Genomic DNA, 25,937 nt, shown 5'->3' on the forward strand with positions numbered 1-25,937 from the left:
AGTACTTGCAGGTGCAAACAGGCCGCTTTATGGGACGGAGGGTGACTTTATCAGGTAGGGCTACAGACGCTAATGGGTAGGAGCCTAGAGCAGGGCAAAGGCACAAATAAGACAAGGTGTTAATGGAGCTAATACGTAGTAAGGGAGAGGACATAGATGCATTTCCTTTGTTTAATAGGAGCTGTATGAATTTTCAGAGTGCAGGCTGGAATTTTGGTACTGTAGGCTGTGTTATGGGCATGAGGCACAAATACAGTGCTTAGTGTACAGATGTGCAGGTGAGAAATATATCATTAATAGAGCAAAGCTGACATAAGGATGACTCACGCTCCCTTTGTCTGCTCATTCCCCTGAGTTGTTTAATCCCATTATGAGAGACAAATGATAAGTTAAGCAGCAATCATTTGGGAACATTGTGTGCAATTAGTGGGTGGGCCTAGGAACACAGATAGAACATACATAACTTTATACCTGTTTCATACAGGTAAAGTTACAAAAGGGCTTTAATCCAATCTGCAATCCCATCATTGATTAGGCTTATTTTACACAGGCACATAAGTGTGTCCAAAAGGGGGAGTATATTTTTTACATCCTAGACAGCTTTGCTTGTATTTAGTATTTACAATGGTTTAATAAGCTACGACAACGTTCATTTAGTTTTGCCACATGAATGATGGCCTGCCTTTGCCACTGGCAGGGTCTGCCTTTATATACATAGAAAACAGGTCGCTTAGAATGGCCACTACATGTAAAATAGAGGCCAGTGAAAACTGTGTTGGAAGGCTCCGGCACGCCTCTAAAATGACTGCATTTCAGGTGCCCCTCTCTGTCGCTGCCCCAAAACAGCAGCAGCCTGTCAATCAGGCTGCAGTTTCCCCCACGCTGCAACTTGAGCCGCAGCAGCATCGCAGCACATTTGCAGTGCGGCTCAGATGCAGTAAAGAAACTATCGGACAGCTGCGACCGAATTGCCACAGTGCCCGAGGTTGAAACAGGCCCTATCTATTGATCTATCTATCTAAACACAATCACACACAATAACTGATTTAGCAACTGGTAAGTGATATCTCATACCCACCACACACTCACACTACAACAACCATATTGTCGTTTTCGAAGGAGAGATGCCAGTGGCTTAACTAGGGTATTTGGAGCCCAGGGCAAGTTAAAGAACAGCGCCCCCCCACATACATATATTCATAGTAAAATATATTTGCACAAAAAAAAAATGGCTGTGGTCATCATATTGAAGGGACGTGGCCGCTGAAAATGGGGCGTGCCAACATGACACGCCACCCATTTCTCGTCACTCTGGGAACATTCCTTTCCATTCCATTCCATATGCACCTTACCTATAGGGGTAGGGTCATGCTGCGATTAGAGTTAGGCTGTGGTTAGGGTTAGATTTAGGGTTATTTTGCGATTAGAGTTAAACTGTGGTTACGGTTAGATTTAGGGTTAGCCATACTTACATTAACAATATTCTGGCATTGTCAACATTTTGAATATCGACAGTTGACGTGTCAGCATCCCATCCATGTCGATATTCTGAATTTCAACATTTTGTACCACGCCCTTATACAACAAGGTCACTTGTGGATCCACCAAGTAGACACCATAACACTGATGTTTTAATTGTTGGGTACTTCCAGATATGCTGTGTAACATTAAGGAGTTGATATGCATACAAGGCAGCATGGGGGCGTAGTGGTAAGTATTTTGCCTCACAGCACCTCGGTCATGAGTTTAACTTCCAGTCATGTCCTATCTGTGAAGCGTTTGTATGTTCTCTCCATGTTTGGATGCACTTCAAATCACACTGGTAGGTTGTTTGTATCCTTGTATTTTAAGGAATTTAGACTGTAAGCTCCAGTGCTACAGGGACTGATATGAGTGACATATGAGTAAATTGGTGGTGCTATATAAATAAACAATAATAGTAAAAGCCTGGAGAGAATGGAAAATAGATGTATCATGAGAGAGGTTATCAGGCTGTAGGTAAAGGCTTTTAGGGAAAATTGTCTGATTAATGATGTAACAAATATTTTATTAGAGATGACAGTATAACCGGCAGACAAAATGGGCTCCTGTAGTTAAGCTTTATGTGCTGTCAAATTTATTTTTTAATAACAGAGTGGGGGATGCCAGCCTTGGAATCCATACCTACAGGGGTTGTACTAACCTGTGTCTATGGCCCATATGGATGGTAAGCCAGCCCTGAGTACCTGAGTATTCTAAAGAATGAAGTGGAGGATGGAGTAATTTCTTATAAGTGTCCTTGACCTCCTATAAATTAGTTCAAAGGAAGAAAAAAGCAGATTTGCAAGGTTTATGAAGAATTTTTGTACATGAAGCTGATTTTTTATATACAGCATAGGAAGACTATAGTACATGCACCGTCACTGTCCTCTGTAAACATGCCTTATCTAGATCCCTTTGCCCTGCATGGGGAAGTTATCGCATGAGATACCCGTCGCTGGCCACCACTGGCGTAATCTACAGATGGCCACGTGGGGCTTGATAGAAAAGGAGAAGCCCCAAATCTGGTGTAGACAGACAACCTAGGGCTCTTCTCCCCTGATAAATAGACCCTAGTGTGAGTCCTCCAAAAATTTGAGAAGCCACTGAGTTTTACCCAACTACAGGAAGTTCTGTTACTGAGAATAGGAAAAGCACAAGAAATGTCAATGAAAGCCCAGCCTGGTATCTTTGGAAAACGATCCTTCATCATGATCCGTTCCCCTCAGTTCTAAAGCTGCATACACACACAACGATTTAGTTAATGAACGATTTTAGTAAACTATTTTCTCCCTTGAAAAAATTAACTAAAATCGTTTACTAAAGTTGTTCATTTACTATGTTCATTTAAATGTAATGAACGATTTTTTAGAACTACAAACGATTTTTGCATATTCCATTACTGAAAATCGTTGAGTTGACAAGTCTGACTGAACTACAAACTACAAACGTGAACGCGCATGAAAGAAAATCGTTCATCGTTTGACTCAGAAAGTGAACGATTTTTACAAACGATTATCATTAAACGATATCGTTTAACGATAATCGTTCAAAAAATCGTTGTGTGTGTATGCACTTTGAATGTTCTACTCCCAACCTTCCAACTTGATTTACAATTGCAGTTACCTGTACAGATCACATTCTCCAGCAGACCCAAAATATATGTTGATTACAGTCGTATTTGCTTTCTAACGTAACATATCATTAGTTACAATGATTTGTCTTGTTATAAATTGGAGATTAGGAAGTGAATAAAAACTGGGTCCTCTCCTTTATCTGGAATCTTGGCTAAAAAGGAAAGTTGTTAATAAACTCTGTCATAGTGGAAATGGTGCTTTTAGTCAGGTATATCAAATAATACAATTGGTAGATATTTATCTATTTGAAAGGGTTGAAGAGGACCCAGCAGTCATTATAAATATAGAGACCAATGTCAATGTAAAAGGTAGATTAAGAGCCCTCAAAAACAATTTCAAGGGATTAAGCTGTAAATTTAAAGAGAAGACCTACAAAGTAGAATTTTCTGTGATGCTACCTGCTACACCTGAAGGACAGAGGGAGCTTAGGGAGTGTCAGATAAAGTGGTGTAGGAAAAAGGGATTGGGGTATTTGGAGAACTGGGCTGATTTCTCTCTCGACTGCTGGCTGTACATTAGAGATGCACTGAATCACGTTTGCTTTACAAAGAGTTACTTGGCCAACTGAATACCTTATTGTACCACTCCCTGTCCCACAGAGGGAAGCACTTTGCATGAACATTTCACCTGTACTAAATATGATAGACACTTTACCCAGAGAACACAAGCCTGTTCAAGTTGACTATAACATATACTAATGCTGGCCACACACTAGACCAAATTACATCCAACCAGCCAACTTGTTGATTGGTTGGAATGAAAATCTGGTAAGGAATGGGAGTAACTGATGATCAGCAATTTGCTCCTAAATACCAGAAAACAGATGAAAATGGTCGTTCAGACAAGTTTGTAAAATATTTGATCTAAACTATTTGTTCAAACAACAGTTTTGGTCCATTTTCCAGCGTTTGGGAGTAAATTGCTGATTGTATACCTTACCAGATTTTCATTCCAACCAATCAACTAGTTGGCTGGTTGGACAGATAATCTTTAGATGTGTGGCCAGCTTTACAACTGTACCAGGCTTAAAAGTACTGGTTTCATCCAAATGCAGCCTCGTGTGGGGAAGAGAAGCTTTGCAGTGAATGTAACAGTGAGTGATGGCCTATATCAGCTCTGTGCTCTGCTTCCCATATAATCACCTTACCACAAGTATAAAACAGGTACATATTTGTGAAGATAATGGGAAAGGACATGGCAGTGCTGAGGAGTCATTACACCAAGGGCAGGTGTTGTTTATAAGGTCTACTGAAGACAATAGTATTCCAACACAGGGCCTGATTCAGAGATAAACGCAGTACACACAGCAGCATTGGACCCAGCTGCTGTGTGTACTATACTAATGCTGCAGGAGGTGTTTTGTGTAAGTAGATGCCTCCTGCAAGCTTCTGTGATCCGCTGCTGTGTCGGAGAATGCTGCATCGGATCATCTGCAAAAACATTGGCCATCTGAGTAACCCTCAGGTAATGCAGGATGGCCGGTGTTTTCACTCTGCTGGGGCCAGTGAAGCTGCATAGGAAGGTCTCCACACATCTTGAATACGAGGCTGACACATCACCGCTTTCAAGAACACTGGTCATCACTGCCCCTTCCCCGTCCCCAAACAGTCGCTGCCTGTCAATCATTCTGTGATTTAGGAGGGACTGCGACCGTGGTTGCAGTCAGTAATCTGTATATGTGCAGCACAGGTCCTGCACATGTGGCAATTGTAAAACATCGTTTACAATTGTCCCCCAATAATTTCCACAGTCCCCATGCGCAGCTTCAAGACAGGCTGCGAGGAGTCCTGGTAGCAGGAAAATGCCCTTATTCCGAAAAGCTGTATAAGAGGCATGATGAATGCCACAATACTTGGATTGAACTTTCAGTGAGTTCAATCCTGAATTATCACAGGGGAATTTTTTCTCTTGAATAGATGAATAGAGACCAAAGTTGGCTGGCAGTGCTATAGTACATTCTTATTCAAAAACTTTGCTGTAATGCACTTTGCACCAGCCCCAGTTTGTCAAAGTTGTTGTAGCTAGGAGTATTTGCACAGGTCAGATGTTGCACTCTTACAGCATGGGAACTAGAAGTCACCACTTGGCAGTGGCACATTATCTATATTATCTTACCTTGTGCCGGCAAGCAGGTCCTCCACAGTGCCATCTTCACAGTACCAGAGCCTTTGCTGTAACTGCACAGCTCCAACTTCCCGAAGATGTCACTGGAAAGATGATGCGGAGGAGGAGGGGGGACCTGCTTGCCGCCATAAGGTAAGTATTCACCGGGTGCAGGGTGTGTGGTGAAGGGTCTGTGTGCACCGCACACCCTGCTTCCATTATAAAATACACCTATGCCTCTATGAATGAGTTATCTGATGCCCAGGGCCGGCTCCAGGCACACTCCTTGTGTACGGGCGCACAGTGGCGCCGAGGTCCAGCTGGAGAAGTTCCCCGCCCTCCATCCACCTGCTACCGTAGTTATTTTATGTATAGGGGGAGTGCGAAGTGAGGGAAGGGGTGGAGGGGGAGCACGGGACGGCGCTGGGTACCGAGACACCTAGCACCGGCCCCAATAGGAAGTTAGGCAAAGGCATTGTTAGGAAGCCTTTAATTGACACAGTATCATAGTGCTATACACTGAAAATGTAGCCATTTATATTACAGTCATACATATAGGATTAACACTACCTCTGCACCTATACACCCTGGGAATTCTATTCAGTGGTGACCTCAAATCACAGTGGATATAACAAGTACAGCCTGCATTGTTGTTATGGCATTTTGTGACTCTATGTCATTCCCGCTATCTGCATGTTATTACTTTCCTTTACATATTTTTTGTTCCACTAGTGGAAGGAGTTCAGGTGCAGTTGGTGGAGCCACATTAAATTACATTTAACTCCATCTAGGGGACAATTCAATTAAGTGCGATGCAGCCCGTCCTAATTCCATCGCAACTGCAATCTCTTATGGATCACAGTTGCTAAAATATGCTAATACCTTCCAAAGCTTAGCCGAGCATAGGGATGCCCACAACAGAGTAAACATTGGGAACATTGAGGCACATCAGGCAGTCACCCAGCATGTACTGTAAGTAAAGTCTGACCTGCCTCAAACACTGCGGCTCTCCAGACACACAGACAGCTATCATGCTAGGAGATTGCAATGGCTAATTTATGTACTCCTGTGAAACGGAGTGTAAACAGTCAGGCATGCCTGCGTTCTCCTAACCCCCGTCCCGTCCCGTTACCTCCCCCATATGCTGACCACCTGTCACTCAACTTGCGAGTGAATCCTCTGGGCGAAAGTAATGGCACTGCCATCGCTGCTCGTGTGTAGTTTGCACTTGTGCATGCGCAATGGGAAACAGTCGCTCAATCTGCGTAAATATGGCATTGCGTAAATCTCGGAATCAGGCCCATATGCCGCACTTACGGTAGCTCCAAACTCGCAGACTTTTGGTCACAGTCTGGGGTTAGTATGTTACGAGATGGGGGCAAGATGACGTCCCGGAGGCGATTGGTCCCCAATGCACTTAACTGAATCGACCCTTATATGGAAACACTTCACTCTCACCTATCACATAATGTCAACCCTCACACTGGGCTATATCTCCTCCATTCTAATAATAATTCTCTAAGACCCATGTGTATGGAATGATGGCGTTGTACAGATAAGCTACACTCCCACAACATTTCTCAATCAGTTCAACATTTTCACATAGCGCAGAACACAACAACCAGCTTTGGCACACATACACTTGATGCGTACTGTAGACAAAAGTATGAGTACATGGAAGACAAAAGCCAGTTTTGTGTCTTTCCTGGCACGTACAGTAGAAGAGATGATTGTTACAGCATTGTTTCTTGATCTAGTACTAGTAAACATATGTCGCAGGTTTGGCCTGTAAGAAATATAATCTCACTGATTGAGAACTTTATTTGCAGTGTGTCAGCACAATTGTCTGGTCTGTAAACTAAGCTCTTTGTACAAACTGATTTGGCTGTGATGGTAATGAAGACAGAGGATAAATAATGACCTTCATTTTACCATGTAGCAGATTGTTATGGAAAGGGCCAGGTATTGCATTCCCCAAGGATCTTTTACCACTGTCATGGAATAGTGTCTATGATGGTTCCACAGGATAATTGTGGAGGTCCACAATGTGATATACACGCGCTGACTGCTCTCATTTTACATTCCCCAGGTTTATGTCCCCATAATCTTCCACTGCCAATTATAGATGATTGTAGGCCATGTCTATGTAGATGATAAACAGTCTGCCTCTCTCCCTCCCTTCTGAATTGTGGGCCTGATTCAGAGCCGCTCGTAAGCGGCCGCTCGTTCGCTCCGAGCGATGTTTGCCCAACTGCGCATGCGTACGGATCGTTATATGCATGCGCGAACCAGTCAGTGCGGTCAAAATTCATGTGCTCGCAAAATAGCGAATGCCTGATAATTTGAGTGACAGGAGTAGGCGTATGTGGGTGGTAACGGGGGAAGGTGCTTGAAAACGGGGAGTGGAGATCCGAACGCAGGCGTGCTTAAAGGTCAAAACGGGCGTTTTATGGGTGTACATAATTAAAACAGCAGCGTCATTGACCACGTCACTAGGTTATTTTATAGCCAGAACTGCTCGCAAAATTGTGGCAGTTCATACCCTGGTCGATTTACTCGATTAATCTAATAAATAGCGGACATGACGTAGGATGCGAGCGGCCAGGGGGCGTATTTTTCCAAAAAACAACCGCAAGTTTTGTTCGCTCGTTCAGACCTGGAGGCGTGAACAGACCGCAAAGAGCGAACGGTTGATTTGAATAGCCACCCCTATTTTCTGGACGAGCGAGTGCTAATTGCGTCCGGCTCTGAATCAGGCCCTGTGTCCTCAATTGGTTCATATCTCTTAACTCCTGTGTATTATACTGTATAACTTTATAATAGTATTATTTTGTTGCCCCAAAGGGCTCTGGAAATTTCATATATCTCCATTAACGTAAACTGCTCCTACATATTCTTACCTACCAGGCACCAGTTACCAAATGTGTAGCTTGAGAACAGTGTATTTAAAATGAATGAATAAATAAAAAGAATAGCTTGCTCTCTTTAAATTGTGTATATATAATATATCGCCTTCTGTTGTCATGGTGACCAGGGCTGACCACACCACGGGATGTTTCTTTTTCAGTTATAGTCTGTTAGTGGTTATGACATCACTTCCAGTCAGACGGAACTATTCAGCTATGTCCGGTGTTGCCGGGGAAGCTGTTTGAGTTCCGTCGTTACCGTGACGTCAGATCCGGCCAGACGGAACCTCGTTGCTGACCACAGTGTGGTAGGGAAGCGGCGTGGGTTCCGCTGTCCGTGGCTAGACTTCCGGTCATGCCGGGTGTTGTCAGATTTCAGGTGTGCACACAGGTGATTGTTTTCACCATTAGGTAGTTTGGTGTATATATATATATGGCCTCTGCTGACCTATTCAGTGTGACTGACCCTTGATGAAGGTGGTAACACCGAAACAGCTGTCGGGGCTGGGAGCTATCACTATGCTTGAGACTGCACTACTTTGAGAAGTATCGATATACCACTGAATATTTTTGACATGCAGTTTGATGGCTTTTTTTCTATTATAAAAATGAACTTTTGCTACAAGGCTGGTGTGCTGGTCTATCTTGCCTGTTCCTATGGATGCAGCTAAGTGTTTTTTGTACTGAGACTTATTGACCCTGCACCCAATTATTGATTAAATTGTGTGCGATTTTCCTATGAACTGCTATATATATCTATATATATATATATATATATATATATATATATATATATATATCTCTATACAGTACACACTCTCACACACACATATATATATGCATTTATGTGTTATATACACATTATACACACAGCCTGCAGGTAATTTTATACAATATTTTCAATAATTTTGTGGCTCAAACAAAGTTTGTGTACATACATGAAATTCATTTATGTTTCATATACACCTTATACACACAGCCTGTAGGTCATTTTATACATTATTTTTAATAATTTGTGCGTTAGACAAAGTTTGTGTACATTGAACCATCAACAATCAAAGGTTTCATTATCTCAGTCATGCCAAAAAAATTCCGTATTTCGGAATATTTGGATATGGGAGACTCAACCTGTATATTATTAAAATGATAATAAAATTATGCAGAAGTTACTGGACGTGTCTTACAGAATGTGCCGTTGCCAAGCTCCTTTATACTGTACAACGTTTCATAATGCTGCTATTGTCGGAAAGTGTACAAAATGTTACAACCAGATCACAGACCTGGGAATCAATTTTACAGCATTGTCCTGTTATGTTCTGGATTTTTGGCTGAGACGCTGTTCTGCCGAATGAAAGGATTTTGTTCTACGAATGATGTTGCACATTTAATCAACAGAGCTCTATATTATTTAGGTTAATTGGATAAACCAGTATAAATTATATTTTACTTTATATTTTATTTCTATCAAATACATAATTCTTTTTAAAAATGTTGAAAATATGGACTAAAATCACCAGAATAAATATAATTACAAGATTTTGAACCATTTTACCACAGATTTGTTGCATTCTATTTTTAAATGTGGAATGTTAAAATGTAACCACAACAGCGAGTACAGTATGCGCTTCCTTAACAAAATGTGTCCACTCTGTCACATGCGGCATTACACAGGAACATATATATGAAAAGTATGTATCCCAACCTGGAAGAGCTCAAATGGAAAGAGCTTCCTGCATCGTTGTAAACTACAAGGTGATTGGCAAAACTGTGACTGTGAACCTAGATCAGGCAGACATGGGGCCTGATTCAGGGCTGTACGCTATTGCTGCCGCAGCTGCGTCATTTTCAGCCATCGCAGCAGTCCGCAACTGCATACACACATGCAGCATCGGACACAGGGCCTGATTCAGAGCTGAACGCTCTGACCAGAGCGCTCGCTCTGAATCAGTGCCCTCCTACCTGAAAATGGAGCGGCCTCCAGGCCGCTCGCATAGCTGTGGGTGACCACCCACAGCATATGCGAGCGGCCAAAAAGATGGTCGCGATGGTCTTTGACCATCGGGCTTGCGACGAGACCCTGCGGTAGGGTCTCGCTGCCGCAAGCCCAGGAGTGATTTTGGCTCTATCAGAGCCAAAATCACTCCCACTGACATCATTACTGATGTCAGTGGGGCCGGCTTCAGATGGTAGGCGTTCCCATGGGAACGCCTCCTTCTGGCAGCCATGACCCCGGCACGCCCACCATCGACAGCACGCCCCCTTTGGTGCGAGACCCGGAGCGACAGCTTGGCTGTCGCAGTCCGGGTCTCGCGCATGCGCACGAAGGAGCTCCCTCCGTCGTGCGCATGCGCATTGGGGTAACATCGACCAGCTAGCGAGCGACCTTCGCTCGCGAGCGGGTCTGAATGACCCCCACAGATCATGCAAACATCGACTGGTCACAGTAACTGAGACGCTGCCGGAGCCATGTTTTCTGCGTATGGGAGCGCAAATGCAGGATGTGACACATCCCCGAAACGGTCGAGAAACGCCCTGCTTCCTTCTGCTACACCATGCCTAACATCAATGGATCTACCTGCATGGACCTACCTCTCGTAGAGCCACTATTATTTGTACCTGTTGTGCTCCAGGCACACAGAAACTTTGCACACTTTGGTCCTGATTTGGAGATGGATTTAGGACCATTGCGTCATGTAAAACTTTTATCTTGCTTAAAATTTGTAGCATTACATTTGTGCACTACTTGAGCTTTTGAGTTCAGCATTCTTATACTTTTACCCACTTGTGTCAGGGGTGGTCATGTATAGTAGGGGCGTGAATGTACAAGGCAACTATGTCACGTAGAGATGTGTCCAATTTTGACCTATCTACCAACTTAACTGATCCAGGGGATTGTCCCACTGTCCAGCAGACCAAAGTTTGCCTCGATTTCATGGTATTTGGAAGTTTGGCGATAACCGGTGACCCTTTCATGCAACGTGTACCAGGCACGGTACTGACATGGTGTTTTTAATGGACTTTAAGTGCTGGCCCAGCGTGTCAGTAGGTCCTCTCCTTGTGTACACACTGTACTGATTAGAAAAATCTTAAAGTTGGGAGGTATACATAATCTATACCCAGTACACGTTTATTGTCTTAGTTTTTGGTTCTGTTATTACAGATAGATTTTGGCTTTGCATTAATCACACTCAGATTTGTACTTTGTATATACTGAATGTCTAATCACATTTAATTTACATCTATACTGCGTCCCACATTTAACCCGGCTTTAAAAAAAAAAAAAAAAAATTAAATCTGCACAGTAAAAGTAGTTTTTGATACATTTTTCTTAGAGGAAAATTGTACCCTGAGAATATTCTTCCTGATGCTCCTCTCTGCCAGGTATTCATTTCATAGCATGTCATGTCATGTGTTTGACTTTATTGGGTCAACATCAGAAGATGTCAGTTGGGATTAAATGCACCTAATGAGAGCTTGAACACTCGATGAACGTCTGCATGAGGCTAATTTTGTGATCTGATAGAAAATGTATAAGAAAAGTATCCAAATTGTAAAATCTATGTATAGTATAGTGAAATCTGCTAAGGGCTGCAGTGCCAGCCTCCTGATCTACACTGTTTGCAGTGTCTATATAATGAGATGCTAATGGTTGTTTACAAAATTCCTGGAATAGTATAGATGCCAGCGTATTGTTCCTTTGACACAAGCACAGTGAACTCAGTCACAAGTGTAATGGACATAGTGAATCCATTATTGTTAAATACTGTGCTGCATGTTTCATTCTGTGAACTTTGTATGATCTATTTATTCATGTACATATTTACTTACATTTCAGTAAATTCTCACGCCATTAACACAGTAAGGGCTGGAAGCTGCCAAATTCAAGAATAAATAATATAACTAAATTGTGATGTATGATTTTTCTTTCTTTGTTCATAGCCACTGACCTGGCAATTTAAAGCAGGGCTTCCTAAATCCGGATCTCCTCACGCACCCCCAACAGTTCTTGTTTTCAGGATATCTTTAATCATGGCAGCTGTCCCCATGATCTCTACCACTGCCAATTCTGCCACTAATTACTAATGGTGGAACTTTACATGGCAGTGTTAGTGCGCATGAGTAAACTTAATTCACTCATGGGCACTGCCGGAGGGCACTCAGTGCATAGGGATCCGATTAGATCTCTCTTCGCACTTGTGAGCTCCTTCTTATAGGAAGGAGCGGGCCTCCGGGAACCAACGCCATCTGAAGATGGCCTAGGTTCCGTCAGGCAAACAAAACTTTCAGTTGAAAAATCAGTGGAGCGCTTATTCCACTTGGTGATCTAATTGTTTACACAGCAGCTGACATATAGAGGAGAAATTCCTCTCAACAATAGGAAAAATACAAAAAGAATATGTCTGCGCTATTGTTCACAAATACAATAAAAAAAAATTAATCATAAAATATCAATTTATTGCACATGTATCTAGAACTGCAGTTCCTGTAAGCATTTCAATTAAACAACTTGATTACATAGGATACCCAGACAGTATCTGTATAATTAACCATATAACAATGGTAAAATATTGGCACAAGAATATTACTAGCTGTAAAACACATTAAACAAACAAATGTTGAATTAATGTCCCACCATGTGGTGGAAGACAAAATTTGGGGAAAAGACAAACAGCAATTGTCTAAAATAGAGTGGTGTTCACAATGTCCCCAGGGTTAAATGAATGGGATTCCCAAATTAACTCCTATTGAAGGGAAAGAAGTAGCAAAGTTTTGGATATTCCAATGTCATTGACATACACGGTGTCCGTTGAATTGAGGGACACAATGTAGTACATGTGGATGTAAGTGATAATAAAACAAGCCGCTCACCAACAGCTCATGCAGCCCAAGGGGGTCCGTCTGCTCCGGCAGGTCACTGGCTCCCGATGGTGCAGACACGCTGAATGCTGCACTGTGGGGTGCGTACTGACACAGTGACAGCTAGCCGTAAGGCGTGATCATCCCGGGGGGTCCGTCTGCTCCGGCAGACTCCTGACTCCCGCTGGTGGGTAGGTGGTGGCTGTTATGCCAGCTGATAGCAACTGAAAGGAGGGGTGGATCCGTCTGCTCCGGCAGGCTCCTGACTCCCGCTAATGAATAGCAATAGGTGATGGCTGCTAACAGCTGATAGCGGCTGAAAAGTAATTGCTGATGCAGATTCCAAATGCGAACAGGAACAGAGGCAGTTCTATCTTATTCCCTTGACGCGTTTCTCCCCTCTCACAGGGGTTTTATCAAAAGGCTGAAGAAACCATTGTGTCCATGGGTTCCTTTTTAAATTGTTCATAGCCAATCACAACTTCAATAAATCACCATTATTTATTTAAAGGCTAATTGCATGCCATTAACTCATTATTCGAAGTTTATAATACATCTAAACATTTCTCAATATTAAACACTTGCAGTTTTTAAAAACATATAATGCAAATTCTTTTGGTTGTAACTCTTGCTGGGTGAATGCAAAAATTTTTTTTTCAAAAATATCAAACATCATAGATCATCCACTAATTAATTACTAATAGATTAATTCCACATATATACATATAAAGGTATTTACCTTCTATTTCTATGAACCTAATGGAATCATGGTATTTAAAGTACAACTACATAGAAAACCACAACCATAAAAATTAAATACTTAAAAAATATATACTACACAAAACTTTCAACTTTCGCAGTTTGCTGACTATTAGGTGGCCACATGGGGCCCTAATAGTGAAAGGGCCCATCGCTAAGAACAGTAATGTAATGGGCCCCTTTATCTCCACAATGTTTTGTTGGATTTTTTGGTGATTATTTGTCAACTACTTCATATCTTAACTTTTATACAGACCTAGTTAAGAGTGTTCCGTCTTCCTCTCTGCCTCTACCTGTTTCTGTACCCCTCCTTCAAGTTTGTGTTTTATGAAATCATGAAACCCAATAAAATTGGACTGATAAGAGGAATGATTTCCAGTGGTATAACTAGGGTATTTGGCGCCCAGGGCAAGTTGAAAAATGGAGCCCCCCCATCTGTGTGCACGCCAAAAGGGGCACGGCCACTGAAAAAATGGGGGTTTGTCAACATGACGCCACCGTTTTTCGGCACTCTGGGAACATTCCTTTCCATTCCATATGCACCTTAATGCCCTCAGTAGTAGTGCCCCTTATGCAATGCCCCCAGTAGCAGTGCCACGTATGCAGTGCTCCCTGTAGTAGTACCCCTAGCAGTGTCCCCTGTAGTAGTGCCCCTTATGCTGTGCCCCCAGTACTTGTCCCCTCTATGCAGTGCCCCCAGTAGTACTGCCCCTTATGCAATGTGCCCAGTAGTAGTTCCCCTTATATACAGTGCCCCCAGTAGTTCCCCTTATATACAGTGCCCCCAGTAGTTCCCCTTATATACAGTGCCCCCAGTAGTTCCCCTTATATACAGTGCCCCGAGTAGTGCCCCTTATACAGTGCCTCCAGTTGTAGTGCCCCTTATACAGTACTCCCAGTAGTAATGCCCCTTTTATACAGTGCCCCCAGTAGTACCCCGTATACAGTGATCCCATTAGCAGTGCCCCTGACACATTAAACACACAGACACAAACGCAGCACAAAATTATACTTACCTGAATCCCTGGTCCTGCGTCCTCCGCTGTCCTCTCCTCCCGACCCGCTTGGCACTATGGGAGAGACGTCATGATGTCTCTCCCTTCACCCACTGTGGGAGCCGGAATGCGGAGCTCATGAGTGAGCTTCAGCCCGGCGCCGGCCCTGGGTGCAGCAGCCAATAAGAATCTGTCTGACTCTTATTGGCTGCTAAAATAAACACTGCCGCCGGGTAGTACACTCACTGTCAGTAAATGTAGTACCCAGCAGCGGTGTGTTTGTTTTAGTGTATAGAGCCGCTGTTGGAACCAGTGGCGGGGGGGGAGAGGAAGTTGGGGCCAGCGGTGCCCAGGGCACGTGCCCTGCTCGACCCACCCTAGATACGCCACTGATGATTTAAGATGACAAGGTGAAGTCATTAGAATACTTCAAAATTATTCAGAGAAGTTCATTCTTTTTCATATAGGGGGATCAACTAAAGCAGAGTTTCCCAAACTCCGCCATTACAGTCCAGGTTTTAAGAATGCTTGAGCACAGGTGACTTAATTAGTACCTCAGTCAATTTGATTAACCAAGCACGGATATCCTTAAAACGTTACTGTAACGGCAGCGTTTGGACAAATCTGAACTAAGGTATTGCAGGGCTGATCCAGAGATCCACACTAACCCGATGGTTAGTGCACATTTCAAATGGCCAGAGCTGTGCGCAGACGCACGACCCATACTGAGTATGTGCAGTAAGGGTCTGTGATCCCGCACGCAGTCCGGCAACAAACTGTCAGTGATTGACAGTCTGCTGTCGTCTCTGGGTTGAAAGTGGGGCGGTGATGGCTTCTGTTTCCCCAAACGGAGGCATAACACCGCCATTGGGGGGGAGGGAAGAGGCCAGGATCTCTGTAGGCTGACAGACTTCCTGGACTCTTTTGTGCATCTGCGGCGGTCGGCTTAAATGATCCCAAGGTCACTAAGCCGGCTGAGGATCGCGCAGATGGCCCCCTGCTGCATTACCATAATAGTGCTACCATGTTAGCAGCTGTGATAGCACTACTGTCTGAGGCTGAATCACCCCTGCAGGTGTAATCCTTCATCCAATAAGCAGCAGCTGTGCAGTAATTCTCATTGAACCAATGTCAGGAACAAGGAACATTAAAAAATATCTAAAAAAAATGCAGGGCTCCCCACTGCTAGTTTTACTGTTAAAACAGTAATATGAACAGACTTTATTACACAAATCAATTTAATGTATTTTAATCTAATAATTGGCTTTCAAATTTACCGTTGAACAATTTGTACACACAGTATATATTTTTAGTACTTTTATTAGTATATTGGTGAGTTTAGATATGTGCAGCATATGCATTGCTTAATTATGATCCTCTCATTTGATGCCTACAGGGATAAAACTGATATAAAGAAGCAAGCCAGTAATAAGATCAAACTTGGGTGATCATGTTTCCAAAACAAACTCTTCTATTTTAGTGGTTTAACGTCACACACTTTAGAGCTATTCATATAATCTTTTCAAATATAATCACAGGACAAATTAAAATAGTTGTATGTGTGTAGAAAGGTTAAAGGCAACTACACCTTTATAGTGGAATTTTAAAAATGTACCCTGTACCATCCTTCTTCATCTTACTCTATCTTATATCTTAGGGATATAAGATAGAGTACCTGAAAAAGGGCCATGGTCTCATGGGGAGGGGCCAGGGAAGAGATAGGAGAGGCCAGGAGATGCTGGGGATAAGATAAGAGGAAGCTACAAGTGAGAATGATAATAAACAGGAAAATTGACAGGTCCAAATAGCGCCCCCTGTCCTGCGGTGCTCTGTGCCATGGCACTGGTCACACTACCCTACTTACGGCCCTGGATGGGGGCCCCACACCAGATAAGCCCCACCATTCATTGTTAATATCTATAATTCTACTTGGTCACCACAGTGATTGGCCCGGCCATTATCGCTCTGGGCCATCAAGCGCCATTGGCCGGTAATGCAATAAGATCATGAGACAATGGGCTCAGCATTGGGCTCCCTATTGTGGGGACCGTAAAGGAACATGGGATCCAGCAGAAGGAGCTCCCATAACTCAGGTGGGGACAGCATGGAGGGTTGTTGGCACTGTTTTAGAATATCTGCTATAAAGGTGGAATTTGCCTTTCATTTTCTTTTTTTTTACCAGAATGTAGAGGTTAAAGGCCACATATGTACTTCTATAATTATATGTCATCTGCAATGGCTTCATGGGTGGTTCTGCCTGTGGAGCTGCTTTTGTAAGACAATACAGAAAAGAAAACAGGGGAATGGGGCCACACAGATGTTAGAACTCTAACCATGGGTCTTAGCTAGGTACAAACTTGCACAATCATACTTGAGAACCGATTCTTATAACAATTACACTTGGGATTGAAAGTCCAGATGAACAGGCAGATCCAGGCGTACACACTATTACAATCTGCCATTCCATCTGTGTCCTCATCTCTTGAAACCACGACTGCAGGAGCAGCAGCAGAAGTATTGGACACAATGACAGATGGTGCGTAGACACTTCCAGGTTTACCCGACATTGTACCATCATCACAAAAATATTAAGACTACCATAAAACCAGATCAGCAGATGCGGCTGGTTTTATTGAGATAAAACATGATTGCATGTGTACACCCTCACAATATCTCACCAAATGGTTGAGAATATTATGATGTGTCAGACAATTGTATTGGTGTGTACCCACCTTTGCCCCGAACAGGTGTGCAGGACTTGCGTAGGATGCACTTTCAGTAGTTTAGGATGAAGCTTTCAGGGGGCAGGACCTATAGCTAAGGTTACTCTCCTAGGATTGTTGGGTTGATATTTATAACTTAATACATAAAAACGCTATGACATGTTGTGGATACGCTGTCTCTATTGTGTTCATTACCTGAAAATACTGCATAATAAGAAGTGGTTCTTAACAGTCTTGCATTGGTGTCCTCACATGAATACACAGATCAGCACTACAGGAGGTATATATTTACATTTACACATCATGTCTACCTTTCTATGGAACAACTGGGAAGCAGCCTATATGAACATTACCTATGCTTGCAGAATTTTTTTAACAATAGCGTGGGCTGCCGTAGTCTGTAACCACATTGTACTGTGTGCTACCTACAGCTTAGGAAATTAGCTATGCTAGAGAATAGGTTATCTGTCTGTGGGGAAGGCCTTTATTTGGAACAAATTGAACACTCTTGGAATCAATTCTCCTTAGTGGACTATCCGCTTAACTGTGTGTTATTCATGTGCTTTAATAACCATGTTTGGAAATTTAATGATTTGAGCAACCTACACCTCGTGACAATCTGTGTATTACACATCTGTCAGCCACTTTCACATAACCTTTATGTATTGCTACAAATCCTTTATTTATGCGTGGGCGAGGATGAGCTCTAAACAGAATAAGCTTGATGAGTAAAGGAGAAAGATGGAGTTAATTCCCTGTTGCTGACTATTAGAATAATCTTTATGTACCATTTGTCTTTGGTTTGTTTCTTCACAGTGCTATTAATCATTTATAAATCATGATACCTGGCAACCACAGTCACATGACACATGATGTAATGAGCAGGGAGTCTTTGGAACACCCCTTTGAGCTTTGTTTTCATTGTGACATTTTCCCCCTCACGTTAAAATCACATGCTGAGAGCTTTCACCCTGTGGAAGCCATATTTTTTTTGCCCTCCAGACAGATGTTGAAAAGGAGATATGTAATAGGATAGATAAGAACATGGCTAATATATGGATCTTTGAAGAAAATAAAGCTATGTGGGATTGCTGCTTTAAATCCATGTGTGCATGTATATGGCAAGTTAGAACTCTAATGGTCATTTGCTTTACACATACAACGCTGGAAGATTAAACCCATTGACAGTTACCATGGTTACAGTCTCCCAAGATACATCTGTTAAGACAATCGTGTATAATCTGTTACTGTGCGCTAGGTTGAGCCTTGTCTGTCAGATTTTATAAATAGTCTTTACTTGGTCTTTCCTGTATATATTTATTCTATTCATTGAATGCTCTGATGATAGAAGATCACATTTTTATAAACAGTGTTTGCTTATGAAACATAAGAGCATTTTTGACGGAACAACCTGCAAACTGCAGTCACAAAAATAATGTTATTACAGTACTACTAAACAGATGACTGTAGTTCCGAATTAAATTTTAATAAGATTTCTTTCTTGTTAGATTGCTACAATATGTAACGATTTGGCCAAGAGTACACAAGGTTTTAGTTGCAGCACTATGCGTGCATGTTGAATTAAGGAACAAAACAGTAATGACTAGCACTTCATATACAGGACTTTAATGCAGTCATATATTTTGCTTGTCACATTTGTTAACTAAAACAGGTGTTACAGAGTAAATGAGATGAAATGTGGCGAGTGATATTAATGACTATCACTATAGCATGTACTGTGTCTGCCATTCAATTCAACCATCATAGTTGTATATAGCAGTCCTGTCGGCAACCAATAACAACTGACATCAGATTTCTGAATAGTCTAACTGACTTATCATAGCTATTTGCATTTAATCCTGGTATAATGTTAGTATATTTCTACCTATGGGGCAGATTCAATTAGCCACGGGGTTTACGCAGCTGCTGAAGCTCAACTCTGAGCTATTCAGTTAAGGATCGCTACCCCAAGCGTTCAGCCCCAGGTGGTGCACTTAACATGGATTTTTTTCCTCGCAGCCTCAGGAGCTGCGAGTAAAAATCCGAGTTAAATGCATCTCTGGGGATAAACGCACAGGGTAACCAATGGGGTTTACAGCATAATAATTGAATAACTAATAATTAAATCTGGAGCTTTAAACGGACGGTAATCACCTCGGCTAATTGAATCTGCCCCTATGTGTTCAGCATCTGTTATTTTTATTTGTTTCTGCTTTCTTTTAACAATTAAATTGCTTTAATCTTGGCAGTAATTGCAGATGGCTCACTTGACCGACCGTCTCTCACAGATGACATGGGAAGTGATGAAGACATGTATGATGACCTGCATATTTCCAGTCACCGTTATGGTGGAGGAGGAGAGCAACTGGCAATAAATGAGGTAACCAATTTACATGCATAGTTCCATAACACAAAATTAGGTGTGTGGTTTTTTTATTCAAGTGCAGCATCGTTCTCAGTACTACTATTTATCCTACGCAAAAACTGATAGTTTGCATTCAATTCCAATGGTGGGTCCTGCGTCCTCGCACGCAGTGCTCCCTTAGCCGCAGTCTTATTAATAGGCTTCGTCCGTTTAGGGTCCGGTGGGGGAGGTGCCGGCTTCTATTCCCGGAAAATGGGTGTGTCACATCCGTTTTCTGGGAGTGCCGAGACCAGGGTCTGCGTCTTCCTGGCCTCGGCAACAGAGCTGCGAGGGGCAATCTGAGTAACCGAGGGTTGCTCAGATTGCTGATGGTATCTCAGGAGATCCAGTGCTGCGTTTTAGGATGCAGCGCCTGTATCTGCTCTATTAAGATATAATTTGTCCAGTATTGCGCAGCCACTTCCCTGCAGCTGTACTATACCGTACAACTCTGAATAAGGTTCCCTGTGAGTACATTAAAAATACATTTGGGAACTCTTATGGGGAGATTCAATTATGTGCGGGGTTTACCTGGCAACTAACTGAACGCACTGCCTGATTCAGTTAGCAGCGGGAACGCTGCATGCAAAGCACCAGAGGGTGGATTTTAACACAGGGTAAACTCAGAGATATCAGCACTTTGCACGGAATCTATGGATTACTGCGCGTTAACCTATGGTTTACCATTCATGGAAAATGCAGATTAATTGAATAGCTCCAGCCGTGAAACCTGGGGCTTTTCCCCTTGCTGAAAACCCTGCGCCTAATTTTGTACCTGTCACCTACAAAATGGAGGGAGGTAGTTTGTAGACTCAACCAATGGCAAAGATAATGCAATCGTATCAATTCACAAGGAACCAGTGACATTAATTGGTGTGCAGCCAATCAATTCATGCTGAACCCGTGACATCGCTGTGGATACAGCCTATGAATGCACTTGCAACAAATGACATCACTTGGAATGCTACCTATCAATCACTTGGAACTAGTGACATCATATTGGGGTCAATCATGGAATCTACAAAAAATGATTAACAAGGGCGCCTCCTAGTGCAGTAGGGGCATCATTCAGCTTGGATCGCATGACTGCAATGACACGCACCTGCACGTTGCGAAAATATGCAAATTAATTGCGAACACACTGCGATCGACGCACTATACCAAGTCTACCACCAGCTTATAAAGCCGCCCACTTCCCATTACATACATCCGCAAGTCAGCGAAAACATCAGTAACATCGAACCCATACACAGAGTTGTGGTTGAGCCTGACATGACTCACAACCTACGAAGCTTCCTGTCTCCATATAGAGCTCTGGCTGTATATTCCGTCACTGGGGCTTAATTATGCACGCCCCTGTAACGGCGTTCAAACGCACAGACACGCCTGCGTTCCTTCGACCACCCCCGCTCTCCACTCCCAATCAGCACTTTGCTATCAGTCATTTCTCTGTGCCACTGTGTATCCGCTGCGTTCACATTTTTGCGACCGCAGCAGCCGATTTGCGCACATGCACTGCGGTACATACACATGCGCAGAGCGTAAACATCGACCGTGCGAACGCAGAACTGCGATCCAAGTTGAATGAGGCCAAACAATAAATGATATAAATGGCCGCGTAGGACATACAGTAAATATAATATAAGGATTACTGTATCTGAGCTAGGTGCTATATCGGATCTTTTCAGAGTCTTTTCACCTTCCTTCTAGAGTTCTGCTCAATAAGATAATAGAGTAATATGTACAAAAAATATATATTATTTAAAAAAACAAAAACATACGTACAAAACAATAAGGTGCTTATCTCAAAGTTTGTGCACCTCTGTATTTCTGGTCACAACATGTCACCAATCGATAAGGTCAATATAAAGATGGCCGTCTTTGTATGTTCGTACCCCAAAAGCGACGGGGTGAGCAGAAAGGTTGATTTGATTCAAACAATTGTCTAAATAAATATAAACATGCAGAAACATAAGTTGCATCTTACCTAATCTGTTTTTAGTTTCTTCGGACTTCCGCAAGTCTAATTGTGTTTAGGGGCCCCTGGGGTCATTTATTCATTGAACAGGTTTTGTCTCAAGAGAGCGAGAAGAAAGGGGGCCGCTATGGGCAGAATTGACAAAGTGCTTTAATGAAATTTACCTGTAGTGTTCTATTAATAGGTTGTTCCTATTGAAGCAAACTGAAAGAAAGGAGCTTAAGAGCCAGGATACGATCAGCAAGTTTACTTTAACTCAAGAGCTTGTAACAAATAATGGTGCAGTTCTGAGTCTTGGATTTGTTAAGATTTAGGAGAATGGGCAGCAAGATAAGATGTTGTGCTTTATACTTGTGCTTTATATTTACACTTTTACTGTAGGGAGTGTATTACCATTTTTTTATCAATGTCCCTTAGAGTTGTATAAAAAGCAAGAGACCACGCACATTTATTTACAGAGGTTGAGGCTACAGAGTTGTTTTCAATTTGTACTCAGGAGATTAAACTTGCATCTATAGTACATTCTAAGAAGCTAATGACACTAATTGGGAGCAAGGAAAAGGTGCTGTGTGGATGTGATGCAAGCCAAAGAGCTGAAATTGTAAAGCACATCATGTACATTATCTGTGTTCTGGCCTTATCACTGTGATACCTTGGACTCTAGCTATACAGCTGAATAAGATCTGGGGTAGCACTGTTGCATTATTGAGAAGCATCATTCGCTAAGCCAGTGGTTTCCAAACTGGGTGCCGTGGCAGCCTGGGGTGCCTCAGGGCACTTGCAAGGGTGCCATAGGTTGGTGGTCTGGGACCAAATCAACTTATTTATGATCAGTGTGATAGGCAAAACCAGTACTGGTGACTGCCAATCAAAAATATGTGTACAAACAGAGGCACAAGCCTGTCCACCGCCACATAACTGACCCTAAGCATGACAGGTAAACACAATTTACTTATTGAAAAATTCTGAAATAATTATTAAATTAAGAAACTTTTGGCTTAGGGGTGCCATTAAGTAAATGCTGATACTTTAGGGCGACGTGATTCATTGTACAGTATATAACTTTAAAGTATCAACACAATGACCTTTACTCCTATATGAGAAAAACACAAATACTTCAGCCAGCACACTGCTATAATTCAATAAAAGAAAAGCTAGTATTCCTCAAGCTGGCACTACAAGGACCAGCAATCCCAGCGAGCTACTGATCCCATACTCGGAGCAGTCATAATGTTAAAAGCACCTGCCTAATATTTTGTAGGTCCCACTTGTGTCACCAAAACAGCTCTGAACTGCTGAGGTATGAACTCCACAAGACCTCTGAAGGTGTCCTATGGTATCTGGCACTAAGACGTAAGGAACAGCAGATGCTTTAGCTGCTTTCAAGAGTGGTTAGGAGTCAGCATGGGCACTTTGACCTGTCTGCAGCTACGCAGCCCTCAACGCAACAAGCTGGGATGCACAGTGTGTTCTGACACCTTTCTATCATAGCCAGAATTCACTTTTTTCTGCAATTTGTGCTACAGTACTTCTATCGTGGAATAGAACCAGAAGGGCTAGCCTTTGCTCCCGCGTGCATCAATGAGTTTTGGACGCCTCAGGTTCACCGGTTTTTCTAACTTTGACCACTTTTAGTAGGTACTAACCACTGCATACCGGGAACACCCCACAAGACTTGCCGTTTTGCAGATGCTCTGATCCAGTCATCTAGCCGTCACAATTTGGCCCTTGTCAAAGTCACTCAGATCCTTACGCTTTCCCATTTTTCCTGCTTCCAACACAACAAGAACTGAGTGTTCACTTACTGTCTAATATATCCCACCCCATGACATGTGCCATTGTAATGAGATAATCAATGTTATTCACTTCACCTGTGAGTGGTTTTAATTTTATGGCTGATTGGTGTATATGTCTCTTATACCCCTTTCAGATATGAAAGACGTGAAATTGACGGGTCTGTCAACCTGGGAATTTCCCAGGTCTCAGCGCGACCCTGGTAAAGAGCATTCACACTTACCTAAATTCCCGGTCGATGCGCGTTCACGTGCAAAAGTCCGGGATTTAGATGGAAGTGTGAAAGGAGTATTCGACAAAGATACTCAGAATGGAAGTTGCTCAGATCGGTTTATAGTCTAAAGTAAGGTAGGGATTATGTAGTCAAGAAAAACACAAAAATTCCCCTAGCAGATTGCCATAAACCGTACAAAAAGCTTTTATAGCCGTGTACTGGGGATAAATTATTCTGAGCAATTTACATTCTACACTCAGCGTCCACTTTATAAGGTACCCCTGTCTAGTAATGGGTAGGGTCCCCCCTTTACTGCCAGTACAGCCAGAATTATATGTGGTGATATGATAACATCACTCAGTCTCTTCTACCACATCCCAGATGTGCTGTATTGGATTGAGATCTGGTGACTGTGGAGCCATTGGAACTCATTGTCATGTTTGTGGAACTAATTTGAGATGACGTGTTTTGTAACATGGGTGTCTATGTACCAAACCTTGGAGTTAATGTGGATGGAGATAAAGTATCAACCAATCAGCTGCTAACCAGGGCTGCCATCAGAAATTGTGGGGCCCAGGACTGTCAAAATAGGCAGCCCCCCCTAGTGTTTCTGCATCTCCAGCCCTGCATTGTTTCTTCAGTTCCAGCCAGCCCCCCCTTCTGTCTACCCAGCCAGCCCCCCTTCTGTGTATCCAGCCAGCCCCCCTTCTGTGTATCCAGCGAGCCCCATTTGCTGCTCGTGTCTTTTTTTGCTTGTCTGGATATTGGAATGTTGGGGCCCTGTATGAAATAAGGGATAGGTACATGAGAAATTTAAAGCCCAAATGTGAGTGTATCCTCTAGTCTTTCCTCCCCCAACCAGCCTTGCTGTTAAACCAATAGCAGCCATGTTTAATAATTAGGCATCTCTACTGTATCCAGACCCAACATTAAAATAATAGTATCTACATTTATTAAATACACCTGTATTGCACAAGTAGCCTACATGCCCAAACTCAGACCTACATTCAATTAATAGCCCTCAAACCACCTGAGCATAAAAAACATAGTCCCTTCATAAATGCATTGGCACTACTATGACCCACTAGCAAAATAAATAGCCCCCACTATCATATATATTGCCCTAACAAATCGCCTCACCATTAAATAATTAGTCCAGCATCACCCACATTACTGTCTGACTCTCATGCTTCTTGCTCATGTGGGCAGCACGCCTGATGCGTCGCATACCATTAGTGGGGGCAGGTGGGCACACAGAGAGGAGAAGTGAGCAGAGAAGTTAGGGCAGCACAGACGGTGTAATGGTTAGCATTACTGCCTCACAGCACTGAGGTCATGGGTACGATTCCCACTATGGCCCTAACTGTGTGGAGTTTGTATATTCTCCCTGTGCTTGCATGGGTTTCCTTCGGGTACTCCGGTTTCCTCCCACACTCCAAAAATATATTGGTAGGTTAATTGGTTTCTTACAAAATGTACCCTAATGTGTATATGTGTGAGCATGTAATAGGGAATATAGATTGTAATCTCTACTGGGGCAGGGAATGGCCAAATATTCTCTGTAAAGCACAGCGGAATATGTGTGCGCTATATAAATAACTGGTAATTAATAAATAAATACTAAGTGAGAGTTATCCGGTTAGATGGTTGACAATGAATAGGTCGAAAGGTAATAGGTCAACACCAGATGGTCAACACTTAACAATGTGTACCCAGCCGATGTGTTATGCAGCGGGTCCCGGCATCTGCGTACACACTTGCCGATATCGCCCGTCAGCAGCATAGCAGGTACACACTGCCGATGTGGATGATATTGTCTAGTTAAGCACTAGAGGAAGGATTAGGGTTAAATTATGTGTTGACCATTTTTGAATCGGCTATATGTCTGTCGACTTTTTGCACTGTCGAACATTTGTCAGTCAACCTTTTGTCGACCTGTTGTCCCTGTCAACCTATTCATTGTCGATTTTTTTTTTTTTTTTTTTATACCACACCCAAGTGAGAAGAAGTATGGATCTGTAGCTCTGCTGCATGCAGTCCCAAAGGAGG

General features: G+C 42.7%; 1 protein-coding gene across 1 annotated transcript in view; it reads left to right on the forward strand.

The window, feature by feature from the left end:
• The first annotated feature begins 4,256 nt into the window (after positions 1-4,256).
• ARHGEF4 (Rho guanine nucleotide exchange factor 4) overlaps positions 4,257-25,937 on the forward strand; it is a 72,400-nt gene continuing 50,719 nt past the window's right edge. Inside the window, exons 1-2 of the mRNA XM_088458204.1 lie at positions 4,257-4,318; positions 19,748-19,878. Coding sequence (XP_088314330.1) covers positions 19,792-19,878 — 87 coding nt within the window. The 5' untranslated portion in view covers positions 4,257-4,318; positions 19,748-19,791. The remainder of the gene's footprint in view (positions 4,319-19,747; positions 19,879-25,937) is intronic.

Source organism: Taudactylus pleione, unplaced genomic scaffold (assembly GCF_031769625.1).
Source record: "Taudactylus pleione unplaced genomic scaffold, aTauple2 ptg000815l, whole genome shotgun sequence".
NCBI classification, from domain to species: domain Eukaryota; kingdom Metazoa; phylum Chordata; class Amphibia; order Anura; family Myobatrachidae; genus Taudactylus; species Taudactylus pleione.